General features: G+C 47.9%; 1 protein-coding gene and 2 long non-coding RNA genes across 8 annotated transcripts in view; 1 reads left to right on the plus strand and 2 right to left on the minus strand.

Moving 5' to 3' along the window:
* NMNAT2 (nicotinamide nucleotide adenylyltransferase 2) overlaps window positions 1-24,023 on the plus strand; it is a 194,898-nt gene that overhangs the window by 163,491 nt on the left and 7,384 nt on the right. For 5 of the 6 annotated variants that reach the window (XM_077901989.1, XM_077901990.1, XM_077901987.1 and 2 more), the window contains 6 exons: window positions 379-505; window positions 1,973-2,053; window positions 3,255-3,299; window positions 7,525-7,601; window positions 21,216-21,317; window positions 21,473-21,540. In XM_077901989.1, the coding sequence (XP_077758115.1) occupies window positions 379-505; window positions 1,973-2,053; window positions 3,255-3,299; window positions 7,525-7,601; window positions 21,216-21,317; window positions 21,473-21,540 (500 nt within the window). The remainder of the gene's footprint in view (window positions 1-378; window positions 506-1,972; window positions 2,054-3,254; window positions 3,300-7,524; window positions 7,602-21,215; window positions 21,318-21,472; window positions 21,541-24,023) is intronic. The other variant, XM_077901991.1, reaches the window with a different exon arrangement.
* Window positions 5,955-7,834, minus strand: LOC144316267 (uncharacterized). The gene is made up of 2 exons (XR_013382115.1): window positions 7,495-7,834; window positions 5,955-7,002 (listed from the first exon to the last, which is right to left on the minus strand). It is a non-coding gene; the product is annotated as an uncharacterized LOC144316267 (long non-coding RNA).
* LOC144316266 (uncharacterized) lies at window positions 20,317-23,477 on the minus strand. Its single transcript, XR_013382114.1, has 2 exons — window positions 22,341-23,477; window positions 20,317-20,587 (listed from the first exon to the last, which is right to left on the minus strand). It is a non-coding gene; the product is annotated as an uncharacterized LOC144316266 (long non-coding RNA).

Consider the following 24,023-nt stretch of genomic DNA (forward strand, 5'->3'; position numbering starts at 1 on the left):
AGATGCTCACATGTGCCATCCCACCACAGCCCCGTAAGGCAGCCACGTGGCCTGTCCGTGTTCAACTCTTGAGCTGAGGTTCAAGAGACGTTCGCAATCCAAGGTCACGCAGCCGGAAGGGGGCAGAGCTCAAACAACTTGAACCAGGGTCTGTGCAGCAGTAGACCCCATGCTTTTCCAGCCCTGAGCTAGCTGCCTTGCCTCCTGCCAGCCTAGTGCAGCCACATGGTACAGCTGGGTCCAGAAGCCACCCCAGCCACCACCTCCAAGTGGCCTCCCCAAGATAGATGAGCAGATGAACATTTGAAGATAACTAGGAATGCTTCTCATAAGTCACTTGGCTAATGACACCAACCTTGTACCTCTCCCTTTTCCCAGCGGGTGACTGGCTGCATCCTCTCCAATGTCAACACACCCTCCATGACGCCTGTGATCGGACAGCCCCAGAATGAGACCCCCCAGCCCATTTACCAGAACAGCAACGTGTCCACCAAGCCCACTGCAGGTAGGGGAACAGTGATGTGAAGCTGTGGTTCTCAAACTTCAGAATCAACTGGAGGACTTGTTAAAATCCAAATTGCTAGGTCCTTCTCCAGAATGTGATTGAGTAGGTCTGGGAGGGAGAGGAGATTTTGCATTTTTAACGAGGTGATGCGGATGCTCTGGTCCTGAAAATAGAGCCTCAGGGAGAAATAGTCACAATGAGAGAGAGAGAGAGAGAGAGAGAGAGAGAGAGAGAAACAGAGAGAGACAGGGTTGATGGGCGTGCATTTTTTTCTGCATTTAAATATAAATATAATTGTCTTAGCTGGGAATTAAAAATACAGAAGGCAGCATTTTTCTCTGCCTCTCTCAAAGGGGTTGAGGATCTCGCCCAAGGTCACACAGTGATGAGGTAGCAGGACTAGGCTTTCAAACCCAGGTGTCTGCATTCAGAATCGCACACTCTTAGCCACCTCTTCAGTGGCAAAGAGCAAGGGCTCCAACATTTACCCAACGCCTAGTACTGTATGCCCGTACAATGCTCAGTGCTTTACACGGATTCTCATTTAACGCAGCAATTCTGTGACATAGATACTGTGTTCCCATTTACCAAGGGAAAACAAATTCAGAGAGGGCAAGTGATTAGCCTAAGGTCACACAGCTCAAAAGTAGAAAAGTCAGAGTTCATATTCAGGACTATTTAATACCAAGGTCCACATTTTTTCCAATAGTTTTGTTTTGTTTTTTTTTTTTACCAACTAATTGCAAGGGACAGATCCTGGTATTACTTTTCACATCTAGAGACCATAAGCTGTTATATTAGTCTGTTCTAAACAGGGTAGTTCACAAAAAGGCAGAATTTATTCGTTCTTACACAGCTACATGTGGGAGCTCAGAAAAATTTTCTGGATTAGGGCCCCGAGAGGTCATCAAAAACCGGATCCCTCTCGGCTGGTTGAGTAGGATGTCTCATTATTATAAAGTCCGTCTTCATGGGAAGGAATGAAGGCTGAGGCTCATATTAAAAAATGAAAACAACCCAAATAGCCCATATGTCTTTTAAATTCAGAATATGAGCCAACTTATGGTATGCAAACATACCTGCATAATGCATTTTTTTTAAATGGAGGAAAATAAATAATATACCAGTATGTTAGTGGTGGTTATCTCCAGCGATGGGGTTATGGGTGCTTTTTATTTTCTTCTTTATTTATTTCCCTCTTCCGTATTTTCCATTTTTTAATAGTATATTAAACACGAGCAGAATATAGATTCCAGTCTATGGCTCAAAATGCTTGCGACTTGGACTGTGAACGAGAAGGAATGTTTGCTGTCATATTTCTGTTCTTTCTCTCTACCCTCCTGCCTCCCACTACCCAACCCCTGCCCCCTCCAGTGCAACCCTGTTGTTTAAGTGTCCCAAATGCCGGGCTGTAAGTTGTGAGTGGTTCTCTCCCTCTGTCCCTGTCTGTCTTGCTCTCTCCCATAGCCAAGATCTTGGGGAAGGTGGGAGAAAGTTTAAGCCGGATCTGCTGTGTCCGCCCGCCCGTGGAGCGCTTCACCTTTGTGGGTAAGGGAGCAAGGACCCTCTTTCCGGGTCCTGTGTCTTCTTTGTCCCTCCCTATATTCATTCAGCAAACATCTCCCAGCACCTGCTGTGGGATGACCATTTATAGAGCCATGGTGAAGAGAAAAGAGAAGTAAACAGAAATGTCCCCAGGCCTGCAGGGCCAAGCAGTTACAGGAGGCCAGAGGGTGTGACCAGCCTGCCCTGGGGCTGCTGAGGGCCCTCTGCGGTGATGTGCTCATTTCCCATCCCCCTCCACCCCCACACACAGAATGAGGCCACATGCTTAAGAGTTTTCAGGGGCCTGGAATCCTCCCTCGGGGCCTTCCAGCTCTGGCAGTGTCTGTGCCCCTGCTGATAGGCTACTAACCCACATGCTCTGCCCTTAATTCCCTGCTTCTGGCTGTTCCTTCAAGGACTCAGCATGGATGAGAGCATCCGAGTCTCTGGGGGCTCTTTCAGGGTCCCCCGATTCAACTCTGTGGAAGAGCTGAAGGTCTAGACCTCATTCCTCAGACTCTCTGGGGCTGACTTCTGCCGTTTCTGAGATTTCCAATTTCAGGCATCTTGAAAAGGAACTAAGAGGGGTGACCGAGGAGGAGAGGAGATGAGGGACCCAGGTGGCACCTCTGTGGTTTTGTGCATGCCAGGGACCCCCATGTGGGTGTTGCACACTTAAGAGCGCCGCGTGTCAAAGGCTCCACCTTTCTCGTCTCCCACGGGCTCATGCTGCATCTGCCGTGGGAAAAATCTCAACATGTTCAGTTTGGCCTGTTCCTTGAACCAGGCAGCCCCTAAGGAGAGAGGGCCACCCCCTTGTGACTCTAAAAGCTGCTTCCCTAAGCGTAGAGGACATTGCTTTTGTGGACTGCCTCCCTAAAATACAGAAAGAAACAGAAGGTGCTCAGCGTGAGTGTGTGTGCCTTCGTCACTGGCTTCCCAGTGAAGCTGTCTGACAATTAAAGTCCCAGAAATCTGAATTCCTGCCCGAGAGCACAAGGAGACGATGCTCCCTCTCCATTTTGGGCTGGACTGCTCCCCGTTCACCGTGCATGGATGCCCGCTGTGTAGGGAAGCAATGACCCCCACTTTCCCCACACTCAACCCCATCCCACACACTCCTCTGGAGGCCCCTGGCAGACTGAGTGTTGGGGAGCAGTAAGTCAGTTCCCTGATGCTTCTCCGTGACCTCTTTCCTCCCTAGATGAGAACGCCAATCTGGGCACAGTGATGCGGTATGAGGAAATCGGTAAGTGTGGCTGGAAAAGGGGGACACTTGGAGCTTCCTGCTTCTATGGGGCGGAGGCCAAATGGGGCAGGGGAGAGGTCTGGAGACCCTGAGTTGTGTCTGCTCTCAGACTGATTGCTCCAAACTAGATGAGAGTCTTAGTTATCTCCCATCTGGCCAGTCCCCAGGAGGTAGGATGGGATGGCTTGGCAATTTTCCCTGCAGAGCCTCCTCTCCCTCATCCAAAACACGTGGAAGTTAGGCCTCAGTGGCAGCCAGAGGGACCTTTCTTTTGCCCATGACACTGCGTGAGGCAGAGGAGCTCCCCTGTCTTCTTTTTCTTCTTCCTGACTTCTGGGCTTGGAGGGCAAGGAGGGGAGAGGAGGCCGAAAGCTGCCTCCAAGGCCTCCCCGCAGCCTGGGGCAGAGGCCAAGGCGCCCCCGTCTGTGTGAGGGTGTGTGGGCCCGAGGCCAGAGCGGGTGGACGGGGCCTCCACCGGGCGGTCAGATGGGAAGGAGCTGGCTCACCCGTGGAAATGAGCTGCGTCCTGCCGGACCCTGGGAAGCAAACCAGAAAACTGATTCTTCCCAAGGTTCCAGGGCGGGTGAGAGATACAAGGGTGTGAGGCTGGGAAAGAACAGACAGCTGCCAGAATGGAGCAGGAGTGGGCGCGGGACCAGGTGACAGGAAAGGTCGGTGACAACTGGAATGCTTGGAACTCTAGCGTGAGGGGCAGCCTGGTGTCCAGCAGACACGCTCAATCTGGAATCCCAGCTGCAGAGATACGCCAGGCCAGTGCCTGCCTGGTCTGCCTCCATCGGGGGCTGGAGGTCAGGTGTTCCTGCTGTGGTCCTGGGAGCATCGGGTTCTCTCCCAGGAGGCCCCGCAGATGTGACGTCACTCAAGGGGCTTCTCTGGGTCATGCCCTCTGATCGGAGGGGTTGTGGCGTACCTGAGTTGGCTCCTACTGTTTTGTTAGAACCATTTCTAAAGATTTTTCAGGAAGTATGCAAACTGGTTGTTACATGCCGCCAATGCAAAGCATTAAATTATATGAAATACATTGCATTAACAACAAAGATGCTGAGTACTCAAAACTCCTCAGTTCTGAGGTGTTCTGCCCAAACGCCCCAAGGGCCAGGAAGAGAGCAAAGCCTTACTTACACTCTCACTCCCTGCCCGTCCACACCTGGCCCCGAGCGGCCTTCCCCGGGAAGTCTTCTTGACTAGCCAGGCTCAGAGCCATCCTCAGACCTTTAACTGTGTTCAGTGTCTATTTCTCTCGCTCCTTGTCCCAGAAAGCCTGTGCTGTGGCAAGCTTCAGCGTGACCCTGTTTCCCTTCCCGGCCCCCAGGGCCAGTGTGTTGGCCGCAGCTGCCTGGAGCTCCCGGGCCTGCAGAGAGGCGCGCAGACGAGCGCTTGCGCAGTGTGCTTCAGGCCGGCACCCTCAGAGTTCCTTATCTTACTTGCACCGGGCAGGGCTAGCCCTACCCCATCTTGCTCTTCTTTCCAAGAAAGGAAAGCTGGGAGGCTCCAGATGTTAGGACAGATTCGTGGCCTGGGGGCCTGGTGTGGTACAGGTGGCCTTGGCGGGCAAGGGGAGCTGCAAAGGGCCCTGGGGTCTGGGCTTCACAGACCCGGGATTCCTGGGAGGGGAGTGTGGTTGGGGCCCCACTGATTCGGCCTCCTGGCTCCAGATCCCTACATAGGGGCGAACGATGGGGAGGGAGGCCGAAGGGGGCTGCCCTGCTTCCACACTGCTGTGCTGGAAGGCCCTCTGGCTCACGAGAAAGAAAAAGCCATTTCCTCCCAGCTCAGTTAGCCTCTAAGGCTCGGTTTCCATGTCCTTAAGCCCCTGACTGCTCCTGGAGGCTGCTCCAGACTCAGGGCTTTGCGGGCTGGAACTGCCTGCGTTGGGCTCCTGCGATAAACCAGGAGGAACCGCTGCTGCCCTCCAGCGGCCACGCGTGGCATCCCAAGCTCTGCTATGGGGCCTGGGGTCTGTGACCAATGCATCTGTTCTGGTCCTGCAAGAAAAGGTGGAGACTTCACTTTTAAGCTTTCTGTTCTTTGGCTTTAAAAAAAAAAAAAAATGAAAGAAGAAAGAAAGAAAGAAAGAAAGAAAGAAAGAAAGAAAGAAAGAAAGAAAGAAAGAAAGAAAGAAAGAAAGAAAGAAAGAAAGAAAGGAAAGAAAGAAAGAAAGAAAGAAAGAAAGAAAGAAAGAAAGAAAGAAAGAAAGAAAGAAAGAAAGAAAGAAAGAAAGAAAGAAAGAAAGAAAGAAAGAAAAATAACCCCAACCATGTACTCAAATGAGTTTCTGGCTTGGGAATAGAAAAGAGATTTATTTTCATGGCTGTAGAGCAAAGCTTTCTCAACTGTGGACCATAGACATCTGGAAATAAACAGTTCTGTGATGTGGGGGGAGCCATGTGCCTTGTAGGATGTTCAACAGCATTTCTGCCCTCCGAGTACCAGATCCCGGGAGCCCACCTCTCTCCCTCGTCTTGACAACTGAAAAATGTCTCCAGGCATTGTCAGGACCAGATCATTCTGCACCCCCCCACCCCCCCACCCCCCCCACCCCCCCGCCATTGAGACCCACTGACACAGAGAAAGCCAAGGGCTGCCACATCCTCTGGACAAGGCCACCCAACTGAAATCTTAGGCAGTCAGAGCTCCAGAGCCTCGGCTTCTTTCTCTTTCTACAGAAAAAGAGCTCCAGAGCTCTGGGTGGTTCCAAGCAGGGGATGGGAACAGTAGGATCCCAGGAATGAACCCAGTCTGGCTCCTCTCCGCCATATGAAGGCTGGTTCATCTCCACAGATGGGGAGTTGGGCCAGAAGGCCTATGGCATAGCATGGAAGGAGGGAGACACCTCTTGCCTGTGCCCCCCCTTCCCCACTCCAAAAACAAAGGCCATGAGGTCCACCCAGGAGACTCCTGGACAGCTTGCTTCCATGACTTCTGTGGTCACTTGTCTGCTGTTCACTTATTCAGTACGTCCCAAGCACCTACCGTGTGCGGGTCACTCTGCCAGGCCTGGGGATATAAAGATAAATTAAGGTCCCCGTACATAAGCAGATTGGGCTACGGGATGATGTAAAGGGGAGGGGAGGCTACAGGAATATTTTGGAGCTAAGACCCCATGGCTCCATGAGGAGGAGCCCCATGGGGAAGGGCTGCCCTGGGTGGGACAACAAGATGTTGGCACTGTCGTCAGCCCAGCAGCCTTCCTTCTCTGTGCCATCTGGAGACTCCCGCAGCAGGGACCAGGTCACTGTCTGAAAGTCCTTGTGAGGTCCCCGAGGAGCTGTGTGGTCTCAGGCAGGCAGGCCTAACAGCCATGTCTCTGCGTCGGTGCAGGGTGGCAGTGGTTTCTGGAAGGCTCCGAGCAGGGCTGTCTCACACTTTCAGACAAGATGCCCACAGCCACGGCCTCTTGCCAGAGGGCCCAGGGTGCCTGGGAACCACACGCTGCACACTGAGTCACACCCAGGCAGAGGTCTTCCCCCACGTGGTTCTGAGAATCCTGGGATCCTTTTCTCCCCACTGCTCAGTTTTAATAAGTCAGTGAGTTTGCTGCCTGTCGTGATGGGCCATGCTGGGATAATTCAGGGCAGGCTTCGGGAGGGAAGGAAAATAAGTGACAAGCAGGAAGCCCGCCTGGGAAGGAGGCGGGTGGGCTCAGCCTTGCTTCTCAAGCTGTTTGCTGAGGGCGGTGGCCCTGGAAAGGGAGGACATCTGATTAACTCAGTAGCGCATGGGTACACTCGGTGTTCCCCCAACCCCCCATCGTGTCAGCATTTGTGATGAAGCCTGGATAATGCACAGCAGCATGGAAGCCAAACTATGTTGACAATTAAGTTTGATGGGGAGCAAAAGAGAGAGCCCCTTAGATCTAAGACAAGTCACATAGCTGGCTCGGTCTCTCTTGGGATGACCAACCATCCTGGTTTAGCACGGAAGGACCCGGGCCCCCAGAAACCCCTCCGAACCAGGCAAGCCAAGACCCTCCCTGAATGACAGCTCCTCTCGCAAAGGGCAAGAGTGGTCTGTAAATGAGCCGGGGGCGTGGGGGGCAAAGGCTTCTATACTGCACGCACCACACAGTGCAGGGGAGCCTGGAAGAGCTGGGTGCTGGAACCCCAAGGGTTGGTGACTTCTGTATTAACAGGGGAAGGGCTGGGAGTTGCATGTTTTCCAGGTCTCCACTTACCCCTGTGCAATCTTTGCTCCCCCTCCTCAGAGCTGCGGATCTTGCTGCTGTGTGGCAGTGACCTGCTGGAATCCTTCTGCATCCCGGGGCTCTGGAACGAGGCGGATGTGAGTAGCAGGGTTACTGCAGCACCACACACAGCTGCCTTGGGAAGGATGGGGAGGGGGCACCTGGTTCCAGCCTTTGCTTTTTCCACGCCTCCCCTACTACCTCCCTCCCCAATCCGAGCATCCCATCTCGAGGAGCTCCCCAGAGGACGATCCATTCACGTCACTATGGAAGAAAGTTCCCACCTATCCCAAGCTTTATCCCGGACTGCATTTTTGTGCTCACTCCTCCTCGATCTTGCTCCTGTAAAGCCCCTTGGAAGAAAGCAATCTGAGTCATGGAATACCTTCTCCAGGGAGTACTTGGGAGTGTCTGTGTGTGGCAGTAAGTGGGGGAGGGAAGGATTTAAAGAAAGCCTTAGCCCTTTTGAGATTATGTGTGTTTTGTTTTCCTTTGATTCCTTTTGAAGAGGTAGTAAATACCACCCTAGAATTCCCTCAACAAGAAGAAAGGGGTCAGGAGGAGAGGCATTAATGGCAGAAGGTCAGTAGGATCCTTCGTGCAATTGACTAGGGAAGAGAAGGAAACAGGAAGTTAAACTTATACCACTTGGAAGCTCAATGTACATCTTTTGTTGCCAGATCTGATGTTGATGGTTTTAAACCAGCTAATTCCTAAGTTACTCACCTTTGTCTGTACGTTGGCTCTTGCTCTTTCATTAATTCGTTCACTGGATAGCCTGAGTTTTGCTAGTTCCCAATTCCATAGCCCTGTGCAAGTTGGATTCTCAAGGCAGCAATTCCAGATCTCGTGCTTTCTTTACGAACCTGCTGTGAGACCCCATGCAAACCACTCAACTCTCTGGGAATCAGATTTTTTTCCAGTTTAATTGAGATATAATTGATATGTAACATGGTATTATTTTTTTTAAAGATTTTATTTGTTTATGAGAGAGAGAGAGAGAGAGGCAGAGACACAAGGCAGAGGGAGAAGCAGGCTCCATGCAGGGAGCCTGACGTGGGACTTGATCCTGGGTCTCCAGGATCACACCCTGGGCCGAAGGCGGCACTAAACCACTGGGCCACCCGGGCTGCCCGTAACATGGTATTAGCTTAAGGTGTAGAATGCAATGATTTGAGATGTGTATATATTGCAAAATGTTATCAGAGTAAGTTTAACATCACTTCACATAGTACATCTTGGTTGTGTTTTTAAAAATCTATACCATGTTACCTAACACATTCTGACATTTGAAAAAATAGGCAGTATTAGGTGGCAAGACGTATGCATATGAAATTTTTTCGTGTACATACATGTATTTCTCTGAAGAGGGAGAGAAGACCTTCAGGATCAGATTCCAGATTCCAGGTCCATTCCAACACAGCTCATGACAAAAATCTATCTTGACCTTCAGTTTTTCCCATCTCTAAAATGGGTGTAATAATAGTACCTGCCTCATGGGATTTGAGGAAAATGAAATGAGATTGTGTACGTGAAGTGCCCAGCCTAGTGCTGCACACACAGTTACATACAACAAATGTTCCTAAAGGAATTTACCTAAACTATCTCAGACATACACACAGATATTCCAGGTGAAGGGTGTGAGTGCTAACATGCTGTGGGAGGACCAGGAGGGCAGGGAGAGTTTCCCCGCAGATGAATTATACTGTGTAAGCCTTTCATCGCCACCCCTGGACCATTTCTTGCGGGTGAAATTCTAAACCTCCTTTCAGTTCTGGATGAAGTGACTTAATTAACTTTTACTTTCCTCTCTACTTCACAAGGTGCTGTGAAAGTAAACAGTACTGTACCCGAAGTTGTGTACAAGATCTCAGCAGAGCTCTTTCAGGAAGCTAGGGAAATCAGGGAGTGGGGGGCAGCTGTGGGGGGCACATCCCTTGGGGAGGCCCGGATGTCCTGGAGGGATGAAGTCAGCACCTGGGGCAGCAGCCTGAAGGGCCGCCTACAGGAGCAGGGAATCTCTGGAGCCCCATCTCAGGGGCACACCTCCCCCTCTGTGGAGCCTGGAATTTATAGCATGGGGACCCTGGAAGCACAGCCAGTCCTTCTCTGTTCCTCCCAGTTAGATCGCTGACCTCAGGTCCTCTGACTTCTTTCCAAAATGGTCTCTCTTGCTGTTGGCAGATCCGACATTTGAAGACCAAGAAAAGGAGACCCAGGTCTCTCCTCTTCCCATTGGGCTCTGGTGTTGACATGACATGGTGGTTGAGACAAAAAAAAAAAAAAAGAGAGAAACCAAAAGCTGTTGATTAACTGGGAAAGTGACCATGAAGGTGGAGTGAGACCCTCACTTATTCAGCTATGTTCCCCCTTGGTTGGTGACTCTGAAGATCCAGAGCACCCAGCCCGGCTGCAGCCAGAGAGCACAACGAGAGGGCCAACAGGAACCCACATCCCTCCTGCCTGGCTGGTACGAATCCCAATCCACAGCACAGGCAGCAGGGACTTGGGTGAAGTAGACAAAGCTCACGCCAAAAGGCTTTCTGGAGCCTAGAGCTCTACCTCCCCATCCCTTCTCACTCAACTGCTCTGTCCCCTAACTTAACCCACAGCCAATCTGTGGAGTCCTTAGAATTGTGGCACCTGAGGCAGAGGGGGAAAAAAAAATCAAGGAGCTGTTTCCTTACATAATGAGTGTGAATCTCAACCCACAAAAGAGGTGTGCTAGAAATATCACCTTTGATTTATTTAAATCAAATTAAAATTCAAGTCTAGATCTATTCCACAGGGATGATGGGAAGTTAGTCTCAGTTATTGTATTACTGATTAGCAGAACCTCAAAGGCTTCCGTCGGCCCTGAACACGAACATTTGTTCATCAGGGTCCCCACGGACGCCTTCCTTGTCTGGACATTCGTGGCCACTTGCGGGGCTCCTGGCCCAGTCTGGAAGCCCAGCGCGGGGGCCCCACCCACCAATGATCATCAAGACCCATTTTCTTCTGAGGGTTTGTCCCTGGGAGGTTTTGCTCTAGGAGGGAGGAGAGATCTGGTTTTCACAGATCCCTAGGTTCCTTCTAGTGTAGAAATGGGGGGGGGGGGAATGGGGGGGGAGAGAATGCAGAACCTCTTCTTTCTGTTCTAAGGGTATCTTTCTATTTTCTTTCATCCTCGGGATATCTAGAGAAATCTCTTCTGTGAGTTTATAGCCACTGACTGTAAAACATTGATTACTGCCCTGAGAATTAGAGACTAGGGTCTTCTGGTACAGAGTCCGGTTCTCTGCTAGAAATAGGGTTGGGCTGGGCAGAGGGGGATGTAGTTAGTTAGTAACTACTAACTAGTGAGTAATTCAATGGCTTATTCCACAGTCCCTGTTTGAGGATGGTTGGATTTCAGGGTCTAGAAAAGGAAGGCCTTACTTTAATGACTGGGTATGGGGTGAGTCCTGCTTATTCTACTAGAAAATTCTACCCTCTGGAGTTTGCCTGGAAGGGGTCCATTTTAGGGTTTTTAGTTCCTATCCATGAGATTACCAGGGACAAGGCATACGGACCTACGCTGGGTTTCTTCATTACCTGGTGTCCCAAGTGATACTTGTTGCCACAGACCTCTGTTTGGTCACCAGGAGCCCAAACCCCTGAATCTGCCCATAGACTTGGGGACAGGAGGTGGGGAGAAGAACCAAGCTTCTTGGGAAGGCCACAGGTCCTGGCTCCACATCCTAGCCTCCTATGTTCTTCAGAATCCTCAGGATTCTGGAGGAAGGAGAGAAGCCACTAGTTCAGACAGATCTGGGGAGAAATAGGAGTCTCTCCACCCTTCTGTAAAGAAAGCTCAAAGCAGGCTGTGGAGCAGCTTTGTTCTCCAGCTGGGCTGGGAAGCAGCTGAGCTGGTCTGTTCCACAGCAGGATGCCAAGGCTTCCTCCGGCACAGTCACAAATTCTCTGCTGAGTCGCTCTAGCTCTTTCTATTGGGATTCCTGAAGGAGTGCTCTCCATCCAGCAGTCTAATCACACAGTCAAAGGAACAACCCCACCTCCTAACACATCCCTTGGGCATTTCCTATTAGGCACAAAGATCCATTAGCCCACAGTAAATTCTGACCTCCTCTGACCAATGACACACCCTTCCCCTTACATTCCAGGGGCAGAAAATTCCATACATATCCATCAAGTTTCTCTCCATGGAATACAAAAGAGCTGCTTGTGCAGCCTGGCAGTTGGCTTTTTCATTCTTGATTCCTTAGAGAATTCAAGATCCAGGATCCTGGGCTAACCTTGGAGATCAACCCCCAGGGACACCTCTACACCCCCCCCCACCCCCCCCACCCCCCCCCACACACAGCCCTTCCCATCCCTGGGTTTCTATTACAGAGTTAGTCTCCCCTAGGGGACCTGATCTTTGCTGTGCTACATCATCCTGGCACCAGCACGAAGGCAGGTATCCAAGCAAGGACCAGCATTTGTGGGAAGTCAAGGCCAAGGAATAAAGGGTCAGCCAGAGACACACATTTGTGAAGCGGGAAGCTGTTACATTCACTCTCCTCCCCCAAATAAAATCAGTTGTCTAGGGCTTGTGCTGTCAGCTGCTGTGTCCATCCGCTGCTTTGTCCATTATAAAAGAAGGCAGTCTGGCAAATTAATTCTGATCCAAGCATTCTTTCCTTCAATCAATATTTCTTCTTCTTCTTTTTTTTAAGGATTTTATTTATTTATTTATTCATGAGAGACACACACAGAGAGAGAGGCAGAGACACAGGCAGAGGGAGAAGCAGGCTCCATGCAGGGATCCTGATGCGGGACTCGATCCCGGGACTCCAGGATCATGCCCTGAGCCGAAGGCAGACACTCAATGGCTGAGCCACCTAGGCATCCCTCAATCAATATTTCAACTTAACACATATTATTAGAGCCCAGGATGAATATAAGCATGTTACTTGTCCTTAGAGCACTTGCGACCTAAAAGTATCTTTTTTATTATATTCATTTTTATATTGCATGAAATAAAATTGTAAAAAGTTTAGAAGAGTTCCTGAAACTAGTAAGCACTCAATAAATGTTGGCTATTATTCATCTATTGGTTTTAAAACATTCATTGACTACCTACCAAGGGCCAGACATTTGTTCTGGGGCTGAATGAGCAGAGAAAACAAAATAGACAAAGCTTCTTACTATGTGCACTTTACTTTCTAGATAATAAATACTTTGATATTTCTTGTGGATCAGCTCAGTTAACCCCTAGCACACTCCTGTGAAGTGGAAGTCACACAAGTCTTCTGATTCCTAATCCATAAAATACATGAGAAGAATGAGAATGATGATAGATAGATGGTGATGATGATGATGATGATGATGATGATGATGATAGATAGATAGATGATAGATATTTCATAGCAGGCTGCAAAAGGGGCGCACTTGAGCTGGGCTTTGAGTAATGGGCAGGATTGGGTTAAGCGGGTGGAAAGAGATGGGCTTTTTGAGTTGAGAGAAGGCTGTAAAAGATCTAATGGTGGGGACAAGAGCTACTGGGAGATGGTTCTGGCTGGTTGAAATAGAAGGTTTAGCTTCGTCTTTATTTGAGAAGGTTTGGACTTTTCAGCGAACAGACAAAATCATTAAGTTTAATGATTAAAGATATTAGCTGCTTTCAAATGGTATTTGCATTTTAAATGAGCAAGGGTCAATAATTAACCCAAAGGAATGAAAATCTGAAGGTGGAACTTTAGGCACCTGAGATGGGCCAGTAAGGAAATTGTTTTTTCTTTTTCTTTCTTTTTGTACTTCTTGAAACCCAGCATTCCATAGGCTGGCTCTAATTGGCTGGATCCCACAGTTTTCCAGCCAACCAGCCATGGGCTAACTGCTTCCTACATCCACCAGCTATGGGAAAACAACCAAAGAAAATAAACAGAGAAGTCAGGGGCCCTAGCCACTCCAGAAGAAATCCCAGGGCGCTAGGACTCATAGAGCAAAGACAAACATTTGGTCTTTCAGGCTCAGATGGTTTTTATCAGACAGTCCAGCCCCAGCCAGGAAGCCCCATGGACACTTCCACCCCGGGGATTAGGCCTCCACACTGATAAAACCAATGTCGGATTTACAGACTCTAGGGAAGGAGGCTTAGCTCCTATCATGGAAGATTCTGGTTCTCGTGTGAAAGATACTATTGGTTTGGTTTACAAGCTTTCGACTTGAGTCTGGAATCTCTTGCCTTCCCACACCCCCAAATTGGAAGTGAGAATGGGGATAATTTCCTCTGGGAAACCCCTCTGAAGGAACACTCATTTATTAGCACTTAAGAGAGCCATTCTGGAAATGCCTTCCCACTTTCTCATCTCTGATCATACTAACCTCTGCCCTGCTTTCCCCCCAGAGAGGAACAGAGGCCACAACAAGGGTGGAGGATTCTTTACTGAAATAGGTGGGGCCTATTTCACACACACCCCAACCCACAGTGTGGCTTCTACTGGACACCTTGCATCTTTTGCAACCCAGATGGAAGGATACAAAATTTTATACTCCAGGGGGCGATGTAGAGTAACGAACGGAGGAAGCTCATGATAAACCTCCCGGGGTGGAGAAACAAACAAGATAGAATATATTTTCAAACCAAAAAAGTTTCAAGTCACTAAAATGTGAGTCTTAAGAAATGGATCTAAGAAGTTTGATGTAGCAGACAGAGCCTTTAAAGCTGATCAGAGCGGGTTCAAATCCACTAACTAGAACTATATCTCACTGAGTCTTGATTTCCCCATTTATGAATGGAGAACTGAGGCACATATTTCAGAAGACCATTGTTGTAAGGATTCAGTGTAGTACTCAGTAAAGCTCCCAGGACTGTGCGTGGCACAGAACAGATACCTTCATACGTGTTTCTTTCCCTCCTTACTGATGGTCCCTTGTCCATCTGTCAACACCCTCATCTGGAGAAGAAACACAGGTGAGCCCAAGTCACCCAGGTGCTACACCTGGAGAAGAGGGCACTGTCTGGGGGAGATGGTCAGGATTCTGAATCCTGATTTCAGAATGATTCTACAGAGGATCTAACCAGTTAGGCTTGCCTGACTAAATCCATGTAAATTGGATCCTTTTGTCAATGGAAGTCAAACCTTCTGATTAAAACATTTTAATGACTTCTGTTTGCAATTGGAATGAAACTCCATCTCTGATCTGGTCCTTGTCTACTTTTCCTACTTCTCTGTGCTTCAGTCCTACCTATTTTGTTTTGCTTTGCACTGTTTTGGTTTTTAAATTGTTTTTCTTACCTCAGGGCCTTTGCACTAGCTGTGGCCTAACTAGGAGTGCTCTTACCCCAGATATTTCTATGCCCCTTCTTGTCATTTTAGTTTTAACTTAAAGGTCATTTTGTTTTATATTCAATCTTGTACTTAATTCCACCTCATGTTTTCTTCTTTACATGTTCGTTTATGGTTGCTCCCTACTGGGAAGGTAAGCTGTATGAGTACACTAGATTTGCCTGTCTTATCTGGCAACACCAGGAGAGTGCCCCATTTACCATATACATGCCATAAAAGTTTGCAGAATGAAAGAATGAAAGAGTACCTGAGTGTAGCTTAGTTGGAGGAGGTTGGCCCATAAGAGACTTTAAGTCCACCATGAGGTGTGGCCCACACTTTTACCAGTTACCCGTAAGATATTAGCCACTACAAGATATTAGCCACTTAATAGTAACCTACTGTTATCCTTCATAGTAATAGATACACTTGAAATAATCAATCATTTGTTTACTGCCTCCTACTAGGTAGGGATTGATCCAAGAGATGAAGCCATGTCTGTCTTGCTCAACTCTCTCTCCCTGGTACCCAGGGAAGTACTTGGCTAAGAGCCAACCCAAAAGCATCCCCAACCCAAAGCATCCCCCAAATCCAACAGTGCAGATCTTGAAATTCAGCCTCCCAGAGGGATGATGATCATAACTTCACATTCCTTCCAGATTTGCCGCCTGGGTCCTCATGAATGTTCTCTCTCCCAAGGCCAAGTTGCTTCCTGCCCCAACATGTCTCATATCCTTCCTTCAGATTCCCCACATTTGGGGAACCAGAGTCCACCCCCTCCCACTTCCTCTCCCCATCCCCACCCCTGCCTCCCCTGGGGAGCCTTTGACCAGAGGATGAAAAGATATGCCTGTGAGCAGGAAGTTGGAACAGGATGAATGTCACAGACCCCCACCTCAGACATCACAGGCCAGAGCTCAACCGGGAGGGAGTCCCGTTGTATGCTGGGGGAGGGGAGCGAAGAAGACTACTCTGATCCTGCTAACTGCCTGGCAGTATGGGCTCACATTGGTCAGCATCAGGAAAGGGATTTGCCAAGAAAGACAGCTCTGCTACCTTGGCTACTCACCCACCTCCCCACTGCTGAGGCAAGACCTGCGGAGAACTCTTTGTAAACAGGCAGGTGGAATAAGCTGGAATAACAGCACCGTGCCAGGGGCCTGAGCACACTCCTGCAGGCTCATGGGTAAGGAGAGCCTGAGCAACCCCGTGTTTCCTCTGTTTTCAAATGTCCACCCCAACCACCCCTACTCTCCAGGGCAAAGCGCGACATCCTCGTTTTTGCTGGAATCTTCAGAGGTGTTTGTTGCACGAGTATCTCATTTTCACCACCTCCCAAACCAAGCCAGAGAATTAGCAGCTTAGGCAACTGCCAATGTGATTTATAGCAACAGTTTCTCAGAGGTTGGTGCACATCAGAAGGATTACGGAGCTTTGTAAAGCTCCTAAACAGCCCATCCTAAACATGTTGGATCAAAATCCCTGAAGTGAGGTCTGGGGGATCTACTTTTGTCACTGGTTTTAAAGCTCCCCCAGATGCTTCTGCTCACCAATCAGATCAAGTCTGGGAACCTGCAAATGTAGGCTCACCCTTACTAGTATAGGACCTGAGAGTCTATCTTTTGAGTAACTTCTTTGGGCCTCCTAGAGCTCCCATTAAGTACTGTGGGCTCCTCGCCAGGTCCTGAGACAGGGAGAGTTTATCGGCTAATGCCTCAAAGACAGCTGTCAGACAAGACTCTGCAGGAATCTACTTATTGAACAGCTCCTATTAAGCACATATGAGGTGTCAGGGCCTTTCCCCTAGGGACACAGTGACGAACAAAACACACAATGCTCTCTGCCCTCATGGAGGTTACCTTTATAGAAGAGGGACAAAGAGACAAAAATCAGGTTGAACAAGGAAGATATATAAAGTGTTAGATGGACATAAAGGCTAGTGAGGAGCATAAAATCCAGGAAGGGGCGGGAACTGTGCAGGTGTGGCTAACGTGTGGGTCTGTGTGCGTGGTGCCAAAAGATGAAATAGCCTGGTCTCACTGAGAAGATGATATTTAAGTAAAGACTTTTGAGCCAAGGAGCAGCACAATCTATTTTAATACTATTGATCTGTCTGTTGGGAATAGACTGAAAAAAGCAAGAGAAAAACAAGAAGACCAGAGCAATCCAAGTGAGAGCTGATGGGACTGAATTCATTTTCTGTTGCTGTAGACTGGTGGCTGAAGGCCACACATACGGCGCCTGGGGCGCTCAGTCGGTTAAGGTTCTAACTCTTGGTTTCAGCTCAGGTCACAATCTCAAGGTTGTGAGATGGAGTCCTGTGTCAGGCTCCATGCTCAGCAAGGAGTTTGCTCAAGATTCTCTCTCTCTCCCTTTCCTTCACCTTCTGCCCCTCCCCCTCGCTTGATCTCATTCTCTCTCTCTCTCAAATAAATAAATAAAATCTTTAAAAAACAAAACAACACACTCACACACTGATTCTCTTATACCCTGGAAGCCAGAGGTACAAAATAGGTTTCGCTGGGCAAAAACCAAGTTGTTGGCAAGGCCACATTCCCTCCAGAGACTCCAGGAGAGGATCTGTCTTCACCTTCTCCAGCTTCTAGAGCTGCATTGCTTACCTTCTTTGGCTCATGACCCCTTCTTTCCATCTTCAGGGCCAACAGTGGAACATCTTCAAATGCCTCTCTGCTCTGTCTTTATGTCATTTTCTCTCTTCCGCGTTAAATGTTCCCCTGCCTCCCTCTTGTAAGGACACTTTTACTACTCACCTAGATTATGTAGGGTAATTTCAAGATCCTTAGCTTAATTCAAATCTGCATATGCGTTGCCATATAAGATAACATTCACAAATTCTACAGATTAGGACCCAGTTATCTTTGGGGGCCAGTATTTAACCTACCAAAGTAGGCTTGGACCAGCAGAAACTTGATGGAAATGGTGAAAAATGAGCAGATTCTTGGATTTGTTTTGAAGGGGGAATCAAATAGGTTACCTTTTAGGTGGAATGTGGGATGTGAGAGGAAGAGATGAATCAAGGAAAATGCCAAGGCTTTGACCTGAGCAGTTGTGAGGAGGGAGTTTCCATTTACTGAAATGAAAAAGTCTATAAGAGAAGCATTTTAGGGATTTTAGGGATGTACAATGAATGAGTGATTCACTGATTGACGTCAGAAGGTTCAGGGGCCCATGGACATTTTAGATTTGAGATGCCCTCCTAAGTAAGCATATTGAAAAGTCTGCTGGATACATGAGTTTGAAGCTCAGGAGAGAAGTCTGTGCCAGAGGTATTAATTTGGGAGCCTTTGGTATGCCTTTAAAGCTTTGCAATTGAATGAAATCATTAAGAGTGTGAGTATAGGTAGAAAGAAGTCCAAGGATTGAGGCCTGTGGGACACCAGTGAGTCAAGGTTAGGGACATGAGAAAGAATTAGCACAAGGAGACCAAAAATTATAGCTGCTAAGGTAGGAAGAAATCAGGAGAGAATGGTCTCCAGGAGGCCAGGTGAAGAAGGAAACTGGGATTAGGGGTGACAGATTGTAGGTCCCTACATGAGATGGATATCTATGGGACCTATGGTACAGCTCACCAATTTAGCACCTGGTACTTCTCCCTACCCCCAAATGCACACCCACACAAATACCCTCTAGCATGAAAATCAAGCCTGGTGCCCTAGGGTCTGGGCAAAGGAGCAGAGAAGTTCTGCAGTCTCTGACCCAAACTCCTGTGGACAGGCAGCTTGGATGTGGTTAAGTTGTATGTCTTGTCCTGTAGACCCTGTCTCCTGTGCTCCATCTGAGATTCTCAGGGGGCAAGTCTGTCACCTGTTTCTGGAAAAAGAAAACATCTCAAGCAGCAAAGTCTCCCAACTGCTTGCCACCCACTGAGCCACCTGGCACTGTTATTGATTGAGTGGGAAGCAGCAGCTGCACAATGTCACCCATAGGGTAACTTTCCCCATGAGGCTGGACTCCAACAATAGCTGGAACCGTTGTTTTCATACTTTCAATGAAAATGCTCACTTTAAATAACCCTATTATTTCCTTCATCACTTATGGAACATCTACCAAGTTCTCAAAATCAAATTGAAGTCGGATCCTACATGATGCCATGTACACCACGTATCTTGAGTCTTTTAGAAAGGCAGTTGAGGAATGTCCACGTATGCCAACTTGGATGGATCCCCTCCCCTCTTCTCCCCTTCCCACTCCTCTCCCTTCCCCTTCCTCTCCTCATCTCTCCTCCCTTCTCTTTTATCTTTCTCTGCCCTACCACTTCCCCTGGAGTTTTAAGTAGTACTTAGACCCCTGGTCCTCAAGCTGGTTGCATATTGGAATCACCTGGGAAATTTTAAAAACTATGATACCTAGGTCCCATTCTCAGAGATTTGGTTTAACTGCTCTTGGGCAGGAGCTGGACTTCGAGAGTGTTGAAAGATCCTTGGATGATTCTGATGTGCAGCCAAATTTGAGAACCAGTGCCTCGGGTTACCTTCTGAGTAGTGAATACCAGTGTAATATTCCCAATGCAAAAAGCTGTGGAGGAGGAGGTGGATCTACCTCCAACTTCTTATCCCGCCTCTCCCTAACATTCCTGGTTTATAGGGTAAATGCTTGGTGCCAGTTTCCCATCTGAACACTACCAATAGATGCCTGTGCTGTATAATGTTCTGTATCTTCCAAACAGCATGATCCAGTGGAGGCTCTGATATATATATATATACACACACACACAATATATACATATATGTATATATATACACATATATATACATATATATATATATATACATATTTTTATAGACTCTGATATTCTATACCTAGCTTCTAACTTCTCTCCACAACTTCCATCCCAGGGCACCTTCAACCAGTTTTTTGTGTCAGCAATATCAGAGTTCCAGCTGCAACTAGCTCCAGTTATAAGCAATGGGAGAAGTAGGGTAAAGGTGATGGAAATACCCAAGGGCATGTGTACACATGCACAGGTGCACACATACATACATACTCGAACATGATCAATGAATCAAACTGAGGAGTGGCATTCTGCTCAGGTAGAAATTGTCCGATAGAGAAAAAGTGGCCACAGTGCTCCATAGTGTCTGTTTTTGTGGTACTTATTCAAAGGAAAAACTTGGGCCCCTTGCCACCACAGCAGGTCTTGCACAATGAACTGTGCTCCTTAGAAGCAACTTGTCTCCCCCCTCCTTTCTCTCCCCATCCAGGATCCTTAATTGGCAAGATCTAAACAGCAATATGCCCGGGCTAGATCCAAGTCTATTAAATGCCATAAATTTCAGGTTTTTTGAAAATAAAAATTGGCACAAGTTTCCAGAAAGCAACTTGGTATTATGTCTTAAGAGTTTGAAATATGTTCAGTTTATATCCTTTCATCTAATTATTTTACTTCTTATCCTAAGGAAACAAGCAGAGATGTGGTAAAAGATTTATATATAAAGATCTTCAACCAAATGTTATGTATACTTGCAAAAAATTACTTCCTCAGAAGTAACTCTACACATTCTGTAATACAAGATTGGTTTAATATATCATATATATCATAGTACAGACAATGAAATAATCAGACTGTTAAAACTTAATTTTTTCAAATAATTTTTAACAATGTGAAAAAATGCTCACAATTTCATGCTAAGTAAAAAATACAGATAAAATAACATTTTTGTGTAGAGAAGAAAACACTGGAGAGGAATACATGATGTTCAGAGTAGTTGTCCAGGTCGTGTGGTTGTGATAGATTTTTTTCTCCTGAATTTCCAGAGTTTGTACTGTGTCTATAACCAGAAAAAAATCATTTTATTCTTAATGTAAAGTCTTCATTTCTCATTATGGCAGCAAGCATAATAAATAAAGAGGCTGATCTCAGAAGTGACCTCATAGTAATCTTCTTCCCATCACTGCCATGCTCACACAGGCATTCCAAGCCCTTGCATGCTCCTCATGACCCTTGAGTCCCCAACAGCTTTGGCATGGGTGACCCTTTCTCAGTTGCGTGGCTGAGAGCTGGGGGTACGCTTGCTGGGCATTGGGAACTGTGTCACCTGTGAGGGCGTCTACCGTGTAAAGACTATGTGTCATTCCTATTACTTTTAGCATAATGAACTCAACAGGAACCTCAGGAATTGGAGAGCTCTTGCCCAGACATGCAAGAGCACATTGATTCATTCGGTCTAGAGGTATTTATTAAGCATCTTCTGTTGTGCCAGGCAAAGTTCCCACTCATTCCACTAACACTGTTACAGGTTATTACTTGAAAGAGCTGACTGGTAGGGTTGAAAAGGCAAGCGTAGCACCAGAGCTTGGGGTTCCATGTGGAAGATCATTCTACCCGCTAAGTGGCTGCTCAGTAGGGGTTGGAGTCATGGTCTCACCCAAGGACACTCTCTCTCTCTGTTTTTTCAGATGGAGGTGATCGTGGGGGACTTTGGGATTGTGGTGGTGCCCCGGGATGCAGCTGACACAGACCGAATCATGAATCACTCCTCAATACTCCGCAAATACAAAGTGAGTCCTCCACCTCCTTGCTGCTCTAGCTGTATGGTGCGTTCCTTCTCCCAGGGGCCTGCGGGGGCAGGGGGATGGTGTGCTGGTGGAGTGAGGGCACCCGAAGAGTTTCAGTGTGAGAGGCGGGCAATCTACTTTTTCTGCTCTGTCCCCAGAATAACATTATGGTGGTGAAGGATGACATCAACCATCCCATGTCTGTTGTCAGCTCAACCAAGAGCAGGTATGTTTGACAAACTGCCAGAGGAACCTTGGTCAAATGGGCTTACAAGTTTTAATACAACTTTCCTCAGTTCCAGCTGACCCCTACATTTGCTGACACCTGCTGCCTGGTATTCAGCCTTCTTTGGGGACTTTATGTATTTGTCCCTAGTCATTTACATGTTTTGGGGTATTTTTAGAGAGAGAGAGCGAGCACATACACGAGCAGTGGGGGAGGTGCAAAGGGAGAGCGCAGAGAGAGAATCTTAAGCAGGTTCCACACACAGCACAAAGCCCAACATGGGGCTTGATCTCACCATCCTGAGATCATGACCTGAGTCCAAACCAAGAGTCAGACCCTCAACCGACTGAGCCCCCCAGGCACTCCATCAGTCATTTACTTTTAAGGCGGGGGGGTGTCATTAGCTAGTTTTAGTTGGTTTGCAGGAGGAAGAGGATATTTTTAATTTGAGACTCTTTAGTTTGAAGTGTTTATAAAATACTGTATTAATAAGAGTACAAGCTAAGCTGCATTAAAAAAAGAGCCCGGGATCCCTGGGTGGCGCAGCGGTTTGGCGCCTGCCTTTGGCCCAGGGCGCGATCCTGGAGACCTGGGATCGAATCCCACATCAGGCTCCCGGTGCATGGAGCCTGCTTCTCCCTCTGCCTGTGTCTCTGCCCCTCTCTCTCTCTCTGTGACTATCATAAATAAATAAAAATTAAAAAAAAAAAAAAAAAAAAAAGAGCCCAAATAGTCACAATTTAAATAAGAGAAATGTTTACTTCCCTCTTACTGAAGTCAAAAGAGATTGAATCTCTGACCTCCTCAACATGAAGCCCCTGTCTGTTGGTCCACAGCTCCTGTCATGACTGCTGGAAAGAGCAGGAGCTTGTCTTTAAAAAAGTGACTCAAAGTTGTACACATCGCTTCCCCCTACATCCTACCAGTTCAGCCCCAGTCACAAGGCCATACCTTGCTTTAAGGGAGCCTGGGAAATGGACTTTATGTGCCCAGCTTAAACTCAGGTTCTATTAAATAGAAGAAGGACAGAATGGATGCTAGGGGCCAGGTAACAGTCTCCACCCCAAATGGAACTGTCCAGTAGAATGGCGACATATATGAATATAGAGCTCTGGAACTGGAATAGAACTGACAGCCATGAGCACAGAAGTGTAAGTTACGTTAAGAGTGTGGCTGAGCTCACAGGGAAAGTCAATAAGAAGGGCAGCATTTAAAAGAAGGCTAAGGAGCCTAAGGCTAAGGAGCAGTGCTGGCCCAAGAACCAAGGCAGGAGAGGCACAAAGATGTACATCACTGTCATCTCTGTCACATATTTCAGAGAAATGAGATGGGTCCAGCATTTTTAAAGATCCAGTGGACTTCTTCCCTGGAAGGTGATTATGTATTAAAAGAGTAGCATCAAACTGTGTGGTGAGAGTTGAAACCCAATGACAATGGCCAGTGAGGGGAGAGGAGAGGGATTTGATTCCAAACATGGCTGCACAACAAAATTACCCCACAAACGTACACAAGCACACAAATTCCTGTGTCCTCTTCAATCCTACCAAATTGGCATCTGTGGTGGATGAGCCTAGGAATCTGCTTCCTGGGTGATTCTGATCAAGTTGGGATTGGCATTTGGAAACCATGGGTACAGACCACTTTTTCAAGAAGCTTCCCCATGAGCTGTGCAGGGAGACACTTAGGGACCTCGTGTGCTTGCAAGATCAGGAGAGTGTATGCACTGAAGAGGCAGCGGGCCAGCCTCTGAAGAGGTCTCACAGGGCAGGGCTCACATGCCTTGCAGAATCTACATTTCTGGAAAGAGTATGTGCATTTTTTACAAATAGCTCCTTGGGGCCTGACATTCCCAAGACTATCATAGGAGCAGAGAATGGGAAGCAGCCAGACCGCAGCTAGAGGACAACTATGAAGAAGCCGAAGCTCATCCATCACTGGATCCCTTTCGTACCTGGAGGTACCCTCCTCCACAGCCACCGGGGCTTGTGAGAAGCTCCTCAGAAGAGGTCACCTTCTTCTCTGTCAGGGTTCCAGTAGGAAGGAAGAGAAGTGGTCAATCAGGAGATGCATGTTCCTGAGACCACGATGCAGAGAAACACAAAGGAATGAAATAGGAGTAGCTAACCCATTTAAATACCTACTGTGTGTTTGGGCTCTTCTAAAGGCTCCTTGCATGACTCGTTTCATCCTTTTATGTTTTTAAAAATCCTTTTCATAAGTGAAGGAGATTGGCCCACATATTACCCTCATCTTACGGAGGAGGAAACGAACGGATGGGCTTCGATAACCTGCCAGGGGCGCCTGTGCAAGGAAATGGCAGAGCCAGGATGGAATGGAGTCACCGGGGTCGGGGCGCAGTTCTGGGGCCAGCGAGCTTCTGCCCATTGGGGAACCTATGCAGCCTTCCTGCAGCCTAAGCAGAGGCAGGGGCTGGGGTGGCGGGTAAACCCTCTCCCTGAAAGCGAGGGCCAGGCCCTTGAGCC

This window comes from Canis aureus, chromosome 6 (genome assembly GCF_053574225.1).
Source record: "Canis aureus isolate CA01 chromosome 6, VMU_Caureus_v.1.0, whole genome shotgun sequence".
Lineage (NCBI taxonomy): Eukaryota > Metazoa > Chordata > Mammalia > Carnivora > Canidae > Canis > Canis aureus.